A 19,364-nucleotide genomic window follows, 5' to 3' on the forward strand; every position below is an offset into this window, starting at 1 on the left:
CTTATGCCCAGGGCAAATTTGTGAACTCTTTCATCTGAACACTTCAGCAGAGCCAGTAGACATCCCAAAAGCACTGAGGGGAGCCAGTCCTGATGCACTGTGGGTTTTGTCACTGGCAATAGCCTCCAGAGATGAGCATACTAGCATAATCTCTAAGGAAATTGCTCTGTGGCTTTTACCCCACAAGGTAAAAGCGAGTTTCCTGCATCTGCCTTCACTGCCTCTCTTTCCCTGACATTTTGCACATCCCCACTACTGCCAACAGCTTCTGCCACTCCTCATCCAACAGCTGTGTCATCGGCACCCAGTGCTCATGTCTCACTCTTGTGCAGGAAGATAATTTCTTTCCCTCTTGAAATAAAATAAAAATAAAGACCCTAAAAGGCATTCTGTCCTATTTTAAAATCCTAAAGTTGATCTTCTTAAGCCTCGAAGAGAGACAGAGCGAGACCAAAGCCTTTAAGCTAATTAATACCTTCCCCTCCCTACTGCTCAAAGAGATTTTTTTTTCTAAAAATACATCCATAGTCCATTTTTAATGCTGTCTTCCTTCAAATCAATGTCCCCAATAAAGCAGAGGAGCTGAGCTGTCTTCTCTATCTCAGGATCTTCCCCTCCCCTCACTTTGAAGCTGGGATAGGGAGGGAGAGAAGAGGCCCTGGAGTCTGGTATCTGGGCAGCTATTCTATAGGAAGGGCTGATGGAGGTGACAGTATAGCAAGGCAAGAGATACAGATGGGATACAGACCTCACACGGGTGGTCTCCAAAAAGCCCCTTCTGTCTAACACAGGAGGAAGAGCCCAAGTGAAGGGATCATCCACGGCAGAAGGTGAACATAACACTTGGCTTTGCTTTCAGAATATAAAAAACAGGTGGGCGGGAAACACAAAACCAGCTTGAAGGAGGACAGCAGAGGTGCGTTTGTTTTATGCTAGACAAGACAATCTTTGTGTGCGTGTGTGTGTGTGTGTGTGTGTGTGTGTGTGTGTATGTTGAGGTGGGAGGGCACTTCTTAGTGCCATCTCTTTGGAAAAGTACTTATTCCAGGAAGATTCCTGGGCTCAATCCTTCCCTTCTGCTCCCTCAGAACTGCTTGGTGTTTCCTTTAGTAAGCATGCGCCGTACATACGCTACCATACAGGTGTATTTACATGTGATGAGGTCTGCCAGGTCTCAGCAGAGGTCTCTGGTACAATGCTCCAATATAACAACAGAAAGAGTTTTGGTGTTCAGAGTGAGGCCATCTTTGCGTTGCACTGCAGCTCAGGACAGTCTCTCCTTCTCTTGAGATCTCTTCCACTCATGCACTCCTTCGCTTGGAACCGGCTGCTGCAAGGAGATAGTATCTGAAGAGCGATGAGGAGAAAGCATGGCCAGCAGCACAAGTTCTCAGCTCTAGTTTAGCAGGCAGCAGCAGCGGTAGGAGGGAGAACTCCACCCCCGGGAGTGCCCCAAGGTCGGTCCTTAGCACAGGTGAGTCTGTTTCTCTCCGAGGCTGGCGAAGTTTTGAGATGGGTACAAACCTATGGCCAGGTAAATGCAAGGCAGGGAAGGAGGCTGAGGAGTAGCAAACGGAAGACATGGTGCCTATAAAGCAGCAGGTCATCAAGCCTCTCAGGAACAGGGCAGCAAAGTGCTACACGGGGACGGCACGAGCAAGGGAGGCCAGCAGGGCTGGCAGGGTGTGAGGATGTGTGAGCATGTAGGCTTGGCAGTTTCTACAGATGGCTCCTCACAATTAGCATCATCTTGAGGGGAGACAGGGTAAGAGTTAGGTCTGTCAGCTTTTTTTTTTTTTTTCTTTTCTTCTTCTTTTACTAAAAAATAATTCACAAACTAGATCTCTGTAGGCAGAAAGGGTCCCCGGGAGGTCGTGGGGAAGGGAAGCAGGGAAGTCTGTGCTGTTTTGGTGCTGGTGGTGTGGCTACACGAGGCTGCGTGAGCCACTGGAGTACCTGCGCCTCTGAAGCAGGGAGCTGGGGGGACAATACTGGTGGGGGTGGTTGTAGGGGGGTGGTGGAGGTGGGAGGGGAGGCTGATGGACCAGCTTCATGGGGGTCCCGGAGAGCCCACTGCCCACACCGCGCCAGGGGGTGGAGGTGCAGGAATCGGAGGTGACGTAGCGTGTCAGAGTCTGGTTGAGGGCCGGCTCCATTCGAGCGAGGCACGGCTTGTCCAAGACAATGACTTTGACAATCTGCTGGCACTGTACAAGTGTCCCCGCCGAGGCGGGGTGCGAGGGCACCAGTGCTGTCTCCAGCCGCTCCCGTGGCATGTTAAGACGCATGCTGGGCTGCATTCCACTCTCGGGCGCCAGGGCGGAGTTGTGCTGGTACGTTTGAAGCCTGTTGTGAATTGACACCTAGTTTAGAAACAGCCAAAGAAGCATTAAATGTTACAAGACTTTTCCCATCTGCTGCTACTGGCTGCCCTGAACCCGCGCCACCAGCCGGCCTCATGTGCATTAAACCCGCCCCCCCCCCCAAAAAAAAAAAAAACAGAACGGGAACAACCCCTGGCTGCACAGTCCCCCCTAATGGTTCCATCATCCCCATCTAGGCCTAAGTGCCCCTGTCCTTTCCACCATGTAAAAGGTAACAGGGCCGGCGTTCCCAAATGCAGAGCAACTTTGATTATCCAAATGGCACAGGGAACGAAAGTCAACTCTACAAGTGGAGGCATCCGTGAATTCTCATGGTAATGAACAGACCTGGGAGGTCATGCCCTTGTCCCCACCAGCAAAAAGGAGAGGGGAACCAGACAGCAAGGTTTCAGATAATCGAGGTTGTGTATTTCAGCAAAATGACAGCAGCTGAATCTGAGATAGAGAGAGACAGAGAGACTCAAGCCTTTCCCAGCTCCCTGCCTCTCTGAGTTGGAAGGTACACCACATGACTGGCTAATCTGTTTACAAAGGAAAAAGCAGAAATCTGATACACTCTAGCAAAAGGCAGCTCCCTCTGATCCATTTGATGGTTTGTCAGTGAAAGGCAATGATTTAAAAAAAGAAAAAAGAAAGAAAAAATGCTTGTCTAGCTCATACAATGATAAAAGAAATTCATGATGAAATGGCAGCAGATTAGATAATCTCAAAGAAATGGAAATGCTCCTCTGCTGGCAGAGTATTACTTGGGCAGTTGAAAGGGGGAAGGGAAGCAGGAGGTCATCAGGGTCCCCACAGAGAGATGCTGATAATGGAGTCAAATAAGGGAGCTCTCTGAGTCCAGTTTAAAAAGGAGGAGCTGGCCTGGACTGGAGGTCCCTAGCAGGGAAGCACAGCAGGAAAATGGTGCATCCCAAACGGTGGATGAAGTTACAGCTCCTCCCGGCATGGACATGAGCTGATGGAGACCCCAAAGTTGCCAGCTCAAAACAGAATCTCGGTCAAGTGATGAACCCTGGGTAGGAAACAAATGCTTGCGGACTGGTATGGTGCTTTCAGCTAAGCAGGGGTACAGATGGGCAGATGGGACAGTGGGGGTGCCCTGATGGTCTGGCATGTTGGGCAGCAGTGCCAGCAAGTGGGAAGGAGGAGCGGTGGAGTGGTCAAGCTTCCCACCATGCTGGAACAAGGATGAGCTGTCTGTCCCTGCTCAAGCATGGAGGTTGCTCAGGCTCACTGCACAGCAGGACGTAATATTGTGTCAATATTTATTCAGGCAGTGGGACATCCCCTAGGAAAAACTGGTTGCTGGGCCTCAAAACGCTAATGGTGTTAGGATACATGGAAGCCATTCTCCGCAAGGAAATTCTCCTCCCAACAAGAATAGCGAATTGGCTGGGAGAGGCACCTTCCCCAGGAAAGGGGTGTCTGTAGGGAAATGGGGTGCTCTTCCAGGAAAAGAAGCAGTACCCACTCCCCACAGAGAAGCTGAACTCTTCAAAGTAAATATACTATGACAAGAGGGGAAGGAACTATCCTGAAAAAGGGCAAATTCAGGGCAATGGAGATATTCCAGACAGGGAGAGAGTAGGAAGCAGTAGATAAGATTTTCAGTGTGAAGATCACATTTTCCTGTTTCCCCACAGGCAGTGGGAGTATGGGTGTCTGTGAAGAAACAGGCAACCCACTGGATGCTAGACATCCCTGCAAAGATAGACGTATATAGGACAGCCAAGCTCCCTACCTAGGAAGGTGAAGCTCTAGGGAAAGTCTCTGGTATACAAAGGCCATGCTCAATCCCCTTCAAGGGGAGATGGAGAGACAGAGCTGCAGAGATTTTGCAGGAAAGCTGGGCTGCGGGGAACTTGCATGTGATGCTGCATGGAGTTAGCATGTCAGGGAAGTCTATAGTGGGGTTCTCAGTCTCCCCGTAAGCAGTGGCGTGGGTTAGTCTACAGCGTTTGGGAGCTTGGTCCATGAGGGATGTTACAGTTATAAAAACGGATTGAAAATGCTTTGAAGTTTAGTTTGGATTTGAAAGTTGTATTACCCGTCCTAGCAGTAACTTTTAATTGTATCTCTGGAAATTGGTAAAATTGTCAGTCTGGCTGGGGAGGCATTGATTAAAACCTGAGAAAAGAAACAACAGAGAATGTGAGAAGAGCTGAAGTGAGAGAAAATTACTTACCTCAGCTGCTCTGCACTCTACTTACCTCCACTGTGCTGTCCGAGACTTTCTCTCCCAAATCCTTCTTGCCTTTGAAACAAAACAAAAGATCTCATTTAGGAGGTCATATTGTGGACTGGAAAGCTAAAGGGAGAGGCACAGGGCCAAACAAGACTCTCGACTGCAAGAAGAAATTCAGGCCCTCTTGAAACCTGACAGCTGCTTAGTGGGATAGAGGGAGGCCCCTTTGAGGTCCTATCCTTAGGTCCTGATCTCAGTGCCATTCTAGTGAGTTGGTAGTCACTCACCTCTGCACTTGATTTTTGCTGGCATGCAAGCCAAGGCATGAATGGACACAAAGCCCTTCATGCAAAGAGGCTGGTCCAAAGTGTTGGTGAAGAGGCTGGAGGAAGGTGATAGTGCAGTTACTCTTTTGTGTCAGTTCAGGGAAGAAAAACTGGGACAGGTTCTCTAGCAGCTACCTGTGCTCCACAAGTAATGTCTCTTTGCTAGATGTTACAGCTACAGACTGGGTAATGAGATTTTAATGGCTCTTCTAGGGTATTTGAAGAGTGCATATGTTCTCATATTTCCACTATTTGCCCAAGGCTAAAGGATACAAAACTGATCATTTCTTTTTGCAGATATTCTCACATGAATCAGTGAGAACACATTTGAAAAGGCAGCACTCCTTAAGCAAGAGAGGTTGGGTGTCCTCTTACCTGTTGGAGAGCCTTGCTTAGACTGCAGTTCCATCTGGGCTCCGTTGGTCCTTAATGAGAGAGTCTTTGCCCCTTGCTGTTTCTCCAGCTCCCCTGCAAGACAGACATATGGAAGTGAATGAGGGATACAGGGAAGGACACCAGTGTATTGAAGTAGCAACATGGGAAGTCAGCGCAGAGAATTAATGCAAGAAAATTAAAAGAGAGTGACAAGAAGGGAAGGAGAGAGGAACAGCCAAGAAAAAAAGAACTAAAAAACAACAACAAAAACAGAAAATGGAGAGGACTTGACATGTGGAGAAGCTTGTATATCTCCATACAACCTTCTGTGTATGACCTGCATTTATACAGAATAGGTTATTGCTGCACAAGAGGGGACCACTGATGCTGAGCTACTTTGGCTCATCAGTTTATAAATAAAAGGCCACCAAAGGCTACATGGACATCTAATCTGTGTAAGATAGGCCGCAGAGGGACACAGTACAGACTTCTTGTTCCCTAGACATTCCTGGTGTGAAGGACAACTCTGCTAAGGCTACCAGACCTGTCCTGTACTTCCCAGATATCTACAGATCATATCTGCATAGTTAAAAGAGTATAAGATGGAGAAGAGTCTTCTGGCTTCACTGTTCCAGGCCACTGTATAATACATCCTGTTTCATAAGCATCATAAGTAGTTAAGTTCTTACATTTTTCCTGCTAGCAGGTGGTGACAGAGCCTGACTGCCTTTCCACTCTATCAATGAACACAAGAACAATTCTGTGCAGACTTGTGCTACTCATTCTCTTTACCGCTGTTCCTGAAGAACCCATTTCTTTTACTCTTTCTCCCTTGTAGACAAAAGCAGTGTGATGGTATCGGAGTGTGAATTGTATTAGAGGCCCTTACATTCAATTCGTATCTGCTCCAGCTCTGTCACTTCTGCTATTGATTCTTTCAGATCTTCCACAAACTTCTGCATTTCCTCAGCACCGAGAGCACAGAAGTGTAGTACCTGTTTCTTCTCTGAGCCTGAAACTGGAGTCACCAGTGTGATACCATGGGGGTAATCTGTAAAGAAGATGTGTCAACAAAATAAAGAGGCATTAGGCATTCTTGCTGGAGTAGTTGGCTGCTTTGGTACCTCTGCAGGACAGAGAGTTTCCAACATGAGTCTGAAGAAATGGCACACCTAGAGTTTGTCACACTGCAAACTGTGGGAACCTGCAGCCTTGCAGCCCTCCAAGGCAACAGAAGATAGACCAAGCTGCAGCAACAAGGCAAGTGCCACCAGCACCACAGCACTGCCAAAACCAGAAAACTCCAGCACAGGTACACTTAGTGCAACATTGGTTCTGGGAACCTGAGAACAGAGGTAGGACTGTAAAGCTCTTCTGAATAGTATATATGAGGTCAACACCACTTCTCCTGTGGGAGATACAGCAGGAGAGGCTGGCTCTTGGAGTCAAAGCCAGAACAGCCAATAAAATCCACAGTGGCAGGACTTCTCCCCAGTCTCTACTTTCATCAGCAGAGAACATGGCAGGGGTGTTAGCACAGCATGGGTGGGGAGATGTGCTGTGCAGAGAGAATGGTAAAGAGAAAGATGTGGGTTGGACTCCATAATCCTTGTGGGTCCCTTTCAATCCAGGACATTCTATGATTCTATGGTTTGTAGATCTCCACTTAGTACTGCCCATCTGGCAAAACACATGGGGATGTAAATAAAAAGGACATTTCCAGAGAGTGGAAATATCACAACAAAAGGCCTTATGATTTAAAGGTCAAGTTGAGTGCAGAGAGATGGTGGCTGGAGATACAGCCAACAGAAGCAAGAGAACAAGGGTGTGCAGAAAACTTGCTATGCTTGTGACTGGACTTCCTCTACCTTTTGCTCAACGGCCAGTGGTTTCAATCCCTTTTCTTTTTCCCTCTCACCTTTACCTGCATTTAATGTCTCCCTCTGTCCTGCTTTTTCCTTCACTGCTCCTGCATCTGCCTGCCTTCCCCACCATCTTCCTTTATCAATCTTTACTGCTATTTGCTGCCAGCCCTCGGCTCACCCTGTTTGTGTCCCAGTCCCCTTTTCCCACCCTGTGTCTCTCATCTGTTCAGATCACAAGCTCTTTAGGACATCTGCTTTTCTGTTTTTGCAACAGGATGCCTTTGCCAGAAGATCTTTGGGCACTCCCAGGATAGTCACGATATCCCTGAAAGCTGATCCCAGCTCTGATGGTGCCTCCTGGAGATGCTCGGTTATGAATGACTCTTTTGTACATACAGGGATGTGAAAGTCTCTGCCTGCTGCACAGGGTCAGGTGTTGAGAGAGTGACTCATCCTGCCCATAGGGCAGAGGGAGGATGTCAGAAACTTAGTATAGCCACAGTACTGCTACAGTCTTCCTTCCTTGCAGCATGTTGTGCAGGTGCTGACAAAAACCCCAGTGGGCATCAGTCATGCTTGCCTAGGACTGCTGTGCAGCCCCTCTCTCTGTGCCAGCAGGAAGCCTGCCTGTTTCTGGAACTTCTCCACTGCACAACCAGCCTCAATCATGACACATCATGGCTCTATTCCCAGATCATCAAGGTCAGGCTGACTAGGGCTGGCCTCTCGCCATGCTTTGGTGGGTGCTGTTCCAAGGGCTCTGCTTCTGTCTTGGGAAGCATTCAGCACAGCCTGGCACAGTGCAGGGAGGCAGCAGCAGCACCTGAGCCTTTATCAATGTCAAAGGTAGAGGTGGGAGTTGTGACTCTGGGCATGAGGGGAGAAGGGCTAAAGCTGGCAGCAGCAGCTCTGTCATGAAGCTTCTCCACATGCAGTTGGTTCCTGAGAGCTCCGTGAGATTTATCTGGGGATTGATTCCCGCTCTGCCACCATGACAAGCCAGATCCTTCAATGAACTTAAATGGGAGCTCAGACTTAGCGAGAGGTACCGGGGACTTCTTCTCAACACACTGTACCTGCACAGTGATGTCCTCAGCACCAAGCCTCAGTTTTCTCCCCTCCACTTTTAACCCTGATGGAATCCTCTTCTGATGCACACTCACACTGGGTGACACGGCCACCTCCCTTCTTCTCTTTTTCCTGCCAAACCCCTCCAAGCAATCAAGGAGCAATGGACTTACATTCATTCTCAAAGAGATGGAACTGCATCCCTAGCAGGCCGACTGACTTGCAAAATGTGTACGTTGAGGAGCTTTTCTTCTTGGGGCAAAGCTTGAGGATCTGTTGGAAGGAGAGAGGAATCATTGGGCAGGGTGCTGGGGAACAGTAAGGAAAGAAAAATGCGAACTGCTCAAAGCAAAAAAAGTTTTGGAAGCTCTGTTACTTGTACATGGGAGTAACACTTGATGACTGACAGGCTCTTCTACCAGAAAGCAGCCTGGCATGCTGCACTTGTGAAATTCTCTATGCATAGCCCTGGGGCCCACTCAGCTCTCTGTCCCCCAGGGGTGCTGGCTTTTTGATGCCCACATGTCTGACTTTGCAATGGTGATTCTGTTCACCAACAGCCAGATCAAAAGGCAAAGGGAAGCCTGTCAGAAATACCTTAGAGCTGGGAACAAGAGCATATATGAATGCTATGCTGCCCTTGCTCCCTCAGCACTGGTTCTCATGGACCTGATTTATCCCAATGGAGGAGAGGGATAGCAAGGACCAGAACCTTTCCCCAGGTTCACAATTGTACAAATGGCTACAGAGGAATGGGTGGGGAAAGCTTTCTTGTCCTCTGCTCCTACAAAAGGGTTTGGTTTTAGCCTTACATTTTCAACATCCACAGTTTCATTTTGCTATTAAATTCAGTAGAACTTCCATCTTGTTTGGCATCCTTGCAGTCTCAGCGTACCTTTGCTCACTCTGGTACCTGTCTGAACTCAGTTGCAAGTTTCCTGGGGCAGTACACTTTTAAAAGTACTATGAACATTTAGGGCTCCAGTAATACCTACTCTCCTACAGCCATTATAATGTTAGAAGGCAGTGGTTTAAAAGTGTCTGGCAGGAAAGATTTAAAGTGCATGGGAGGGCTCTGTCTACTATAGTACAAACAGACAAAGAAATGATCCTCCCTTTCATGAAATGAACCTCCCTGCTGGCAAAGGCATGAGAGAGACCAGTGACATTGCTTGGATGTCTGCGCAATGTGACAGCTTGTTTTTTCAAGGGTTAGAGGAGTTTTAGATTTGGTAGGTTTTTAACAGTGAAGGATCCAGAGATCTGTCTTACAATACTGATGGACCAGGAGATGGCCTGTCCTTAGCACAGTGGGGAAATGGATGTTGTGGACTGTTTTAGATTTCTTCATAGAAATCAGGGCAAGTTTTATCACTGCAGTGCCTAATTACCAGAACACACTCACCACCAGCAGGTCATTGAAGAGAAAAACTTCCCTCTGGTGAGCTGCCTGCTTCTGCACTTTGTTCACATCAGTCACTTCGTACAAGCGGCTGCAGCAGACCAGTCGGCGATGTGGCACAGACAGAACCTGCAGAAGACGCACAAGAGCATGCAGGGGCTGAGGGAGGTGCCCATGTGGGTCTCCCCCACCCTCAGCCAGCACAACCCTGCCCAGTGACAGTAGCACAAGTCAATTCTGCCCACTCTGCCCACTCAAATCATCTTCTCACCAGCAGTCCCTAGCATCACTTTTCCTGTTGGTGCAATAGCAGAGCGAGCTATGCCTTTCTGATCTGGATAAATCAGAGGAGTGTGACAGGCTGTAGGCAACCCTTTTGCTCACACATCCTCTCTTCATATACCTCTGGCTTCCAGTCACTGGGTGACTTCTCATCTTCTCTCACCCTGCTGGATATCTGCAGGTATCCTGGGCCTTCAGAAATTATTCTGCTCATTTTGGGTAAACAGTATGTATGTTTTTGCATTACAGATTAGTTACTGCTAAAGACGCTGTCTCTGCATTTGAGGGTCTCTTAACCACAGCAATCCTCGGGGAACTCACTAGAGATAGATGGGTTAAGCTGTCTTCTATCAGTTTGCCTTCTGCTTCCTACACCCTCACAAGGCCTGAACGTTTGAAACACTGCTGGGCTATTGCTGAAGCATTTGCAGGCAGGACCTGCATGGTAGGCAGGACCTGCAATGAGATTCTAGGGCAAACAATTACCACGCCAGATACTGTAAACTGTGGCCAAGGACACCACCCAAAATTAGGAAAGAATGAGACAGCAAGGAAAAAGGTGTTTGGAGAAAAAGGAGTGAATTCATCAAGACAAGCAAGGAAAGTATTACAGAAGAGGAGTAGGTGCACAGAGGAGGAAGGCAGAAAAGAGGGCCAGTGAGAGAGGTGGGGGTGAGAGGGGTGAGTGTGTACCAGCAGGTTATGGGTGCTCACCGTTTTCATTCCAACTATGGACTTCTCCACTTTAGTGACATAAGTCACGTGGTCCTCATTGGATTTTAGCTCTTTCTGCTGGATCCTCTCGTAGATCCCCACCACCAGCTCCCGTGGGATGTCAGCACCGTCGTCCACCCCTGACAAACACAGAAAATGTTGGGCAGGCTGGGCAGGGAGAAAAGGAAAGTGAAGAACTGGTGGTCCCTGACAGGCAACTACTGCCTCCGCACAATGCAGTGCTGGGAAGACTGAAGGGAAAGAACAATAGTTTGCTTTAGGATGTTTCCTTTCTTGCTCTAAAACACCTAATGCACCAGCGGGAGAGACTGACATCTCTAAGGCCAATGCAGATTTCATTATTCCTTTGCTCTGCATGGTGGCTCCTTTCCATGTGTTCCTTAAGGTTTTATAGCCACAATTTCACACTCATATATCTTGGGCCACTTAGCAGCAACCCCTGCATTGATTTCATATCATCAAAAGTGCTAGATGTGGAAGAGATCTATGGTGAGATCCAGCTGCTCCTCCTGCCAATGCAAGCATCAGCTGTCCTGTTTGCTTGGTGGCCTCCATAATTTTCCTTCTGTCAGGTCTCCTAGGAGTAATACTTTCCTGTTACTCTGTCTGTGATATCTCTGTCTTGGCCCCGTCCCTTTCGTCTTTTACATCTCCTTAGATAACTCTCCAAATTTTGCTTTCTGACCCTTGGAGAGCCTGACAGAAAAGTTTTCTTTCACCCTTCCCTGAGCCAAACACCACAAATTAAACTGCCAGTCTTTCCTCTGAACTGAATTCCTTCAGTCATTTTATCTTCTCTGTTTTCCCTCCAGCTCCCTAGTCTGAGATGTACTACCCCGAGTGATGCAGGTAAGGAACTGCTGAGGAATAGGGAGGCATTGTTATCTCATGGTTCCCTCATCCATGTCCTTGCAAATGTAGCCTGAATGCTCCATCTTTTTTCAAACAAGGGTTGGTGAAGCTGCTGACATGGGCATTGTCCTGCAAGTGAATCTGGAATGAACTCCCTCCCCTTGTCTGTAGTGTCATGACATTCACTTGCTCTAGTGAATTGTGGTGTGTTACACACTGTAAGTGAGTGATCCTCGTGTTGGCTGAATTCATTGTGACGTGAACTGGCAGATTTTCAGGTACCCCTAAGTGTAAGTTAACATAAAAAAGCCTTTTGAGTTAGCGCTATCAGCTGTGATACCAAAGGGGATGATGGCAGTTATCAGCCGCATTTCCCAGGAAATAACTTGAAAGAGGGTCTCAGTGTCACATCATACCAGTCTGAAGTGGATGACAAATTGGGGAAGGTGTGGGAGGCCGAGACGACACTTTCTGAACAGTAGTCAGGACAAAGAAACCAGTCAAAAGAACTCACAGAAGTTCAAAATCTAGACAGGCAAAAATTGAGGGAGATCCACTTGAACAGCAGATCTGCAGTAAGAGACACTTGGAAGATGGCTGACTTAGGATGACCTAGGAGTGAACATGGCTGGGAAATTAGAAAAGAATTTGTCTAGACATGATGTCAAAAAGGCCAAACAATACTAAGCTGCATTAACAGATCTGAAAATAAGGAGGAGGCAGTGGCTCCATATATGAGTATGTTGTGATCACATTTGAAAAAGTGCTTTTAGCAACCTATTACCAAGATGGGAAGGACTGACCTTGAAAAACACAAGAAAATTGATTTGGGGAACTGATGTATCAGAAATTGTGAAGAGGTAATGTATGCATGAACTCTGTCAGGCTTACAGTCACTATAAGTAATTGCAAGCAATTAAGAAGGGGAAGATTTAGCCTGAGTAGAAGGAAAATGTGTTCATATATTCAAAGCACCAAGGAGGGGAAGGGCTTGTTTAGCACAATCCAGCAGGGTCAAAGAAGGATGGAGCTGAACAATAGGAAAATGTAATATAATGGACTGCTTCCAAGCAGTGAGATCTATTAAAAGATGAAACCATCTCTCAAGGAAAATGGCTGGTTTCTGAGAAGGCTGGACAGCTTTCTGCAGAAGACAAAGCTTAGAGTTTCCCCTTCCCCAGTATCCTAGAAGACAGCTCAAAGGACCATCCATGTCTGGCTCATAGGGAGCAGCAGCAGCCCTGGAAAAAAAGCAGCTCCACTAGATTTTTGCGGCCTTCACTTAGGCAGAATTTAGAGCAGCAAGAGGGCAAAAAAAATCAAAGCAGGACCCTCACCTCTCAGATTGCGAATGAAGTCCTCCAGCATCATCTTCCTGTCAGGCTTGATGTTGGGGCTGTACATGTCCGTGTTGAGGAGGATGATTGCAAAGGCCAAGATGAAGATGGTGTCTGGATTGTGAAACTGCTGGACCACATCTGGATTACACATGCAGTACCTCTGGCTGCAGCAGAAGGGATGCACACACTTAACATGGAACATGGGAGTCCTCTGCTCCAGGGTGGCAATGGCTTCATCACAAGTGGATCTAATTCCTCCTTTCCCTCCACCTCTCACACAAAAGAGAAGGAACTGACTGCTCTCTGAAGGCAAATTTCCCCACCAATGGCTGAAGCAGGCCACTGAAACTTCAGCCTTCTTGTCCTTGGGAACCAAAAGAGCAAGTGAGACTAGAGACGACTACTCAGGCTGGTAATGCAGGAGGTGCCTACTCCAGCCTGCCTTGCGAAGGGCAAAGCACTCCTCTGGATGCACCAAGGGAGCAACCCAGCACACCTGCAAGCCCCAGTGCTGCTCTTCCTGTGAGTCACTAATGAACAGGGAGTTTCTTACTGGCAGACATGTCAGGACTGGCCTCAGTCTGTCCCTTTGTGCCCTTCATGCCACTGAACATCTGACAAGGTCATGGCTCTGCTGTAGCAGTGGCACAGAGGACTCCGTGCTTCAGTAGCCTCTCCAAGATCACCTTCTTTGGAAGGGAGGACCCTGGCCATTCAGTTCATGGCTGCTGCATCTTTTCTGCCTTGGGCGTGCTCTCTGCTTCCACCTGTTTCCAGTAGTGGGGCTGCAGGGGTTATTCTCTTACCTGAAAGCCTCAATTAGCCGCTCCACCTTCTGCGCCTCCCCCTGCACGCGGATGTGAGCCTGGAATTTCCGCAGGGCTTCGTCCAGCTCCATGCCTGAGAAGTCCATCTCGTCTACCACACAGCTGTGGGAGGGGACAGAGCCTTCATCAGCACCTTCTCCCACAGATGACACTAGGCAGGCTCCTTCACTGTGGTGTCAAGGCTCTGTCCCCATGGGAAATACCGTGGGAGACCCCCTGAGACACCACTACAGCTGCTCAGATTGTATTTAAAATGGGCGGTAATTTCAGACAAGTGATTCCTGCATTCTACAGCAGGTGAGCAATTCTTGTGCCTAGCCATATATATATATATATACACACATAAATGTGTGCATATGTGTATATACACCACAATATATGTATCATATAATATCATATCCATAAAATATCATACCATATACAGCATACACATTTACGCATACACGTACACAGAAAGTATATGTATGTATTGATATTTATCTGTATCTATATAGATACAGATACCTAGACATCTATATTGATATAGATATTTAGACACCTATATCAATACCAATATTGATATAGATCCATCTATTTCTGCCTTTCCTATCATGCGGTAATCCTTCACACATCACCCATTCCTCCCCCTCAGCACATGCACTTGCTCACTACCCACTTGTCCATCCTTCTCTTATCTCTGTTCACTTGGCTGTTCCTGCACTCGTCCTCTCCTCACCTTCCATTCTGTCCAGTTTACATCCTCATTTGCAACCCATGCCTTCTTCACCACTCTTCATTCCCACTCAACCACAACATTCATTATGTCTTTAAAGACCAGGGGCAGCTCAGAGAAAATAGGAAATGGAAGCTGTTGTACAGAAATAACATTGCAACATCAGCTGGCTTGTAACATCACAGCTGGGTAAAACTGCCCATGTAATCAAACACCACAAGTCCCCAACAATTAATTCTGCCCAAAACTCTATTCATTGTGTATATTTCTACCCATTCCACGCAATATTTTCCATTTGCACCATACTTCAGTGACATGCTTCCCTGCTATCTGCTGGAAATCCTTCACCTCCTACATCTGGTTTCACTTTTCCTTTCACAGTGATGCATTGCACACTGGTAATTCCCAGCTGATTGAAATACCCAAAGAAGGGATGCCACCTCTCTTGTTTCCCAGTTTATGAAAGTCTGACCATTAGTCTCCAAAACCTATGACTGCAGTTCTTGCTGTCTATATTGTCAAATAATCTAGTTGCTTTTAGTCTTGCTGCATTACATTTTGGTCATTTGAAATCACATCATCTTCCTCATGTGGCCTCACCATATTTGATTAGCATATTCCTACCTTTTGTGTCCAGGTCATTACCACAAGCATTAATCAAAAGACTAGACTCAGAAAACTCTGCTCATAACCTCCCTTGGACCAAACTTCCTACTTCAGCAGAGTATGTAGGAACTAACGTCTGCATCAGCCAACTGTCTCCACCGTTTATGATTCCTCTGCTAATTTTCTCTCTTCCACTCTCAACTAATAATTTCTCATGTCAAATGCTTTGTTGAAGTCTAGAATTACCTTCTGTATGTCCCTTGTCTAGAAAACCAGTTATTTTAACAAGGAAAGGCATTGAATTAATCTGCTCTCCACTGGCTTTGGTATGTACCATTTACCTTCCTATCTGTCATTCTTTCCCATAAATAAATTCTCAAAGTTGACATTCTATCTGACAGACCGAGAAATTTATGAGTGCCAAAATCCCATTTTATTTAAGCCTTCCTTAAATACAAAGTTACTAATTTGATAATCTTCAGTCATACAGTACCAACTTTACATTACAAGCGTATTAAGAATGCAAAGACTTCATATTTTCCGCTTCTACATACCTTGGATGCTAATTCTATCGCCCTGTCCTCTCCCATCCTCCCCCTTTGTTTGACCCTCTGTATTGTGTTTGGTTTGCTTTCTCATATTGTAAAGGATAAACTGACCCCAAATTTAAGGTTAGGAGGAAATTTTCCCCAAGACAGGCTGTTTTGGTACTGTTTGAGCAGTGGTACAGGGAAAATAGGCGGGGGGGGGGGGGGTGTGATTAGCTCTCTTCTGAATCCTTCAGTTTCCTAGGATTATCTGGAAATTTCAGCTCTGCTAATAAAGGGATGTACTGTCATCAGTCTCTTCTTCTTCCTTTCTATGATAAACTGGAGATGTGTCTGTAGGTCACATCTATAGTGCTGCAGTTTGCTGTAGGCTATTGAGAAGTGTTTTGTGAGCCATGCTGTTGCATGCCATGTGCAGCATTCCTGGAATAAAAGTCTACTGCAAATGGGTGAGGGACAGGCTTCAAATGCTCAGCGATGTCTCTCCATTCCTCCATTCCCCTATTGATTCAAGAGTTGAGATATCACTGTTTAATTGGAGCAACACCCACAGAAGAGCTTACCAAGAGCCTTGGCTGAATACAGAGTGTTCAGTATCTTCTAAGGCTGGAGTCATTATGACCTCAACTAGGAAATGTGGGGTCTTTCCCTGCACAAACTCCATATAATCAGTATGTAGGAACAACTGGTGAGGAGCAAGGCCAGAAGATCAATGGGGCTGCTCTCACAGGAAATCTTACATGAAATCTATTTTTCCTCTCCAAGAGGCAGGCTGCAGAAACACATATTGTTTCTGGCAACAGCAAAAACTTCCTCCACTGCTTCTTTCCTTTGTTATTTTTATTTTTCTCATACTTACACTCGTATGTCCCTTGGGGTGACATGAAGGCATTCTGCTCCTTGGAATTTATCTTTGATAGAAATAAAAGTTTTTCTCTGGTTAGTCATTATTGTGTTCACAGCTGCAACCACCTCTGCAGTTGAACTTTTGCTATTATTTTTTTAATCCTTTCCAACGCGTGATGTTTCTCAGTATTGACCCCAATGATTTTGCTGTTATTGTCTGCTTCCAGACGTGTGAAAGCAGAATCCTTACACACATCAGTGAGACCTGCTAAGGTCACCCTAGTAACCCCAATCCACCAGCATTAAATCCTGTATCGTTCACTCCCTCCCTCGCTGATCAATCCTTCCCTTGCACACAGGCTGCTCTAACATGTCCTCCCCTTTGTGTACAAATCGCAAATAATAAAGTCAATTCCCTTGATAGAGAAATCATCAAGCCTTTATTAGGACAAGTAGGACAAGGCAGCTGTTTATAGCTCTTTTCAAACTCAAACAGGGATTGCTACATCAGTTATGCTCAGCATCTCCTTTGAGAGTTGCTTTCACAGACTGACAGATGCAGGTTTACTTTGTAAATTCTAAGATGAACTCCTGGGAGTTCCTTCCATTTGTCTCTCAGCCCAAAGAAGGGTACCCCCATCCTGCTTCCTGAGAAAAGTTGACCAGGCAGAAAGGACAGGTTAGGAAGAAAGTTTGACTCAAGCAAAGTCAGCCTGAGCTGGCATTTGACTTATCTGACAAAGCCTGTGCCAAAGGCTTGAGGAACAGCTCCTAGAGGAGCCATCAGGAAAGGCTGCTACTTTTTGCTGCTAGACGTACAGAAAGAACAGTGGATCACAGTTGTCTGATTTTTTTGGTGAGCAAATTCAATAGAGAAAAATCAATTCAAAGAGCCTTGTGCCATAGAGCTGCCATACTCCTGCTCCTTTTCTAGGTGACTACAAGTTTTGCTGCCTCACCTGACCTCAGACTCCTGTACAGACTCTAGTTAGCTTTCCAAATGCACTGTGGTCCCCCGAAACGCAATGCAACTTTTCTTTGTGAAACCAGAGCAAGGAGGTATTTTCTTTTCAAGGTAGAGACCCTGGAAGATGATATAGGATATTTTGGCAAGTGTACTGTGAGAAGTACATTGATCTTGTCACCCTCCAGAGCTGCAAAGTAAAAGGCACGAGAGGGGAGTCTCTCCCCAGAACTGGATTTGCCAGTGGAAGAGACAAAGGTTGAGCTGAGGGCAGATAACTCTCTGCATCCAAGCAATAAACCAGCAGCTTGTGTGCATGTGCCAAAACCAGTGCTGAGTTCATTTTCCCACAAACAGCAGAATGCCTATGAGGTGCCTATTCCTGGACCACCAGGAGACCTGACGGATAATGAAGCAGAAGCAATCACCTTATAAAATCTCCTCCTGTTTCAACTCCTTCCTCCCCATGGATTTGCAGCAAGCCACGCTCACAGTGCATTTAGAGATGCCCAGTACCCGCAGAAATAGGACTTTGGATGTTTGGATCATGTTGCTGAAGTGAGTAGGGAAAGTGCTGACACCATGTCTCACAAATGAGGTGGTGGAGTTTGAGGGCTCTTGTGCCACCTGTATACACAAGGAGCTTGGTCTGTCCTGAGGCACTTGGCAGACAGGAGAGGTGACCAAGGAGTGGGCTCCTAGTCGGATCGTTCTGCTCATCTCTTACCTCTGTGGCAGCCATGCTGCCTCCTAGGCTGCAGGGCATAGATCCCCCCAAAATGGGGTGGACATAGTGGCATCAGAGCTGCAAGGATTTAGCACAGGGCTAAGCATGGCAAAAAAAGCCTTGTGGTGAAAGGGTTGAGTGAAGGCAGGAAGCAGCTGTATCGTGTGGGGCTGGCATCTGCTCGCCCAAGCGTAATGACCTATTTTCCAGCTTTTCCGCTCAGGTGACAATGCAGCAGGAGCTGGGCTGCAACTAAAAGCGTCTGTAATGAACCTGCAGCCCACGCTCAGGAGGGTGCAAGGGGGAAGGCAGCCAGGTGGAAAGTTTAAAACCACAAGGTACAACGATACTAATAAATAACATCCCTATTCTCAGCTTTCCTAACCCTACAAGCTTTCTGAAGATGAACCAGGCTTAGGGTGGACTGCAGAGGAAGAGCTCAGCTCCTTGGGAGGAGGCTGCCCTGCATGTGTTAACTGAGGCTCACAGAAAAAAAAGTGAGTAGGACTCACTGATTCCTTGCACTAATGGGTATGGGTGTGTGTCCCAATGCTGCCCTCCATGCCCTCCTTGTGTGAGGGTGTTCTTTACAAAAGAGACCACAGCCCATACCAGTCTTCCCTTTCTGGGGGATGATGCCTTACATGTATTACCTGTATTTTTTTGTGGGGCTGAGTTGCTCCTACTTGCCCGCCCAAGGCTGTTGGTAGCTCACATGGCTACTCATTTGGGCATCCATTTCTTCCTAAGCAAGAAACTGCCTAGTATACCATGCCTTGCACCAGAGCTGCTGTACAACGGGCAGAGCTGTTCCCACTCCAGGCACGTTGGCCATGCCGGGGAGGGTTCTGCCCAGCCCTCATCTTCCCCTCCAAGGAGCATTGGAAATGCTTGCCCCGCCAAGGGAATAGGGAAACCGCTGTTTCCCTGGGTATCTAGGCAGGTTCAAGCTTCAGCTTTTGCAAGCCTAGCATGGGAGAGCTGCTCTTGTTCACAAGTTTGATCTGTGCCACAGCTCTGCTTGCAGCAGGAGGTCAGAACTGCCTAATACTTTCTTCCCTCTGTCCTGTTTCCATAAAATCATTATCTATTTCTCCACAGCACAAGCTGCAGCACTGTGCTGCTCAAACTCTCCTGTAACACAAATCCCCTATTGATCCTCCGTAATGTCCTCAGTGAGCAGAGGAAAGGAGGCTAGTTTGGGATAACCTGTCAAGTTTGTTCTGCCAGTCCAAGAGGAATCTAACACTTCTTTGAGACACAGTCTCTTTGCTGGGCTCTCAGCTCTGTGCTTGCACTCCTAAGAGAAGTTTTTCT

General features: G+C 47.0%; 1 protein-coding gene across 1 annotated transcript in view; it reads right to left on the reverse strand.

Moving 5' to 3' along the window:
- Window positions 1–1,127: 1,127 nt before the first annotated feature.
- The window catches only part of IQSEC3 (IQ motif and Sec7 domain ArfGEF 3), a gene marked incomplete at its 5' end in the record, with an annotated part of 101,145 nt that continues 82,908 nt past the window's right edge, over window positions 1,128–19,364 (reverse strand). Inside the window, 9 exons of the mRNA XM_082059822.1 lie at window positions 1,128–2,363; window positions 4,598–4,641; window positions 5,274–5,366; window positions 6,163–6,324; window positions 8,380–8,479; window positions 9,612–9,737; window positions 10,605–10,744; window positions 12,815–12,981; window positions 13,624–13,746. Coding sequence (XP_081915948.1) covers window positions 1,926–2,363; window positions 4,598–4,641; window positions 5,274–5,366; window positions 6,163–6,324; window positions 8,380–8,479; window positions 9,612–9,737; window positions 10,605–10,744; window positions 12,815–12,981; window positions 13,624–13,746 — 1,393 coding nt within the window. The 3' untranslated portion in view covers window positions 1,128–1,925. The remainder of the gene's footprint in view (window positions 2,364–4,597; window positions 4,642–5,273; window positions 5,367–6,162; window positions 6,325–8,379; window positions 8,480–9,611; window positions 9,738–10,604; window positions 10,745–12,814; window positions 12,982–13,623; window positions 13,747–19,364) is intronic.

Source organism: Streptopelia decaocto, assembly GCF_964273445.1.
Source record: "Streptopelia decaocto genome assembly, chromosome: 1".
Lineage (NCBI taxonomy): Eukaryota > Metazoa > Chordata > Aves > Columbiformes > Columbidae > Streptopelia > Streptopelia decaocto.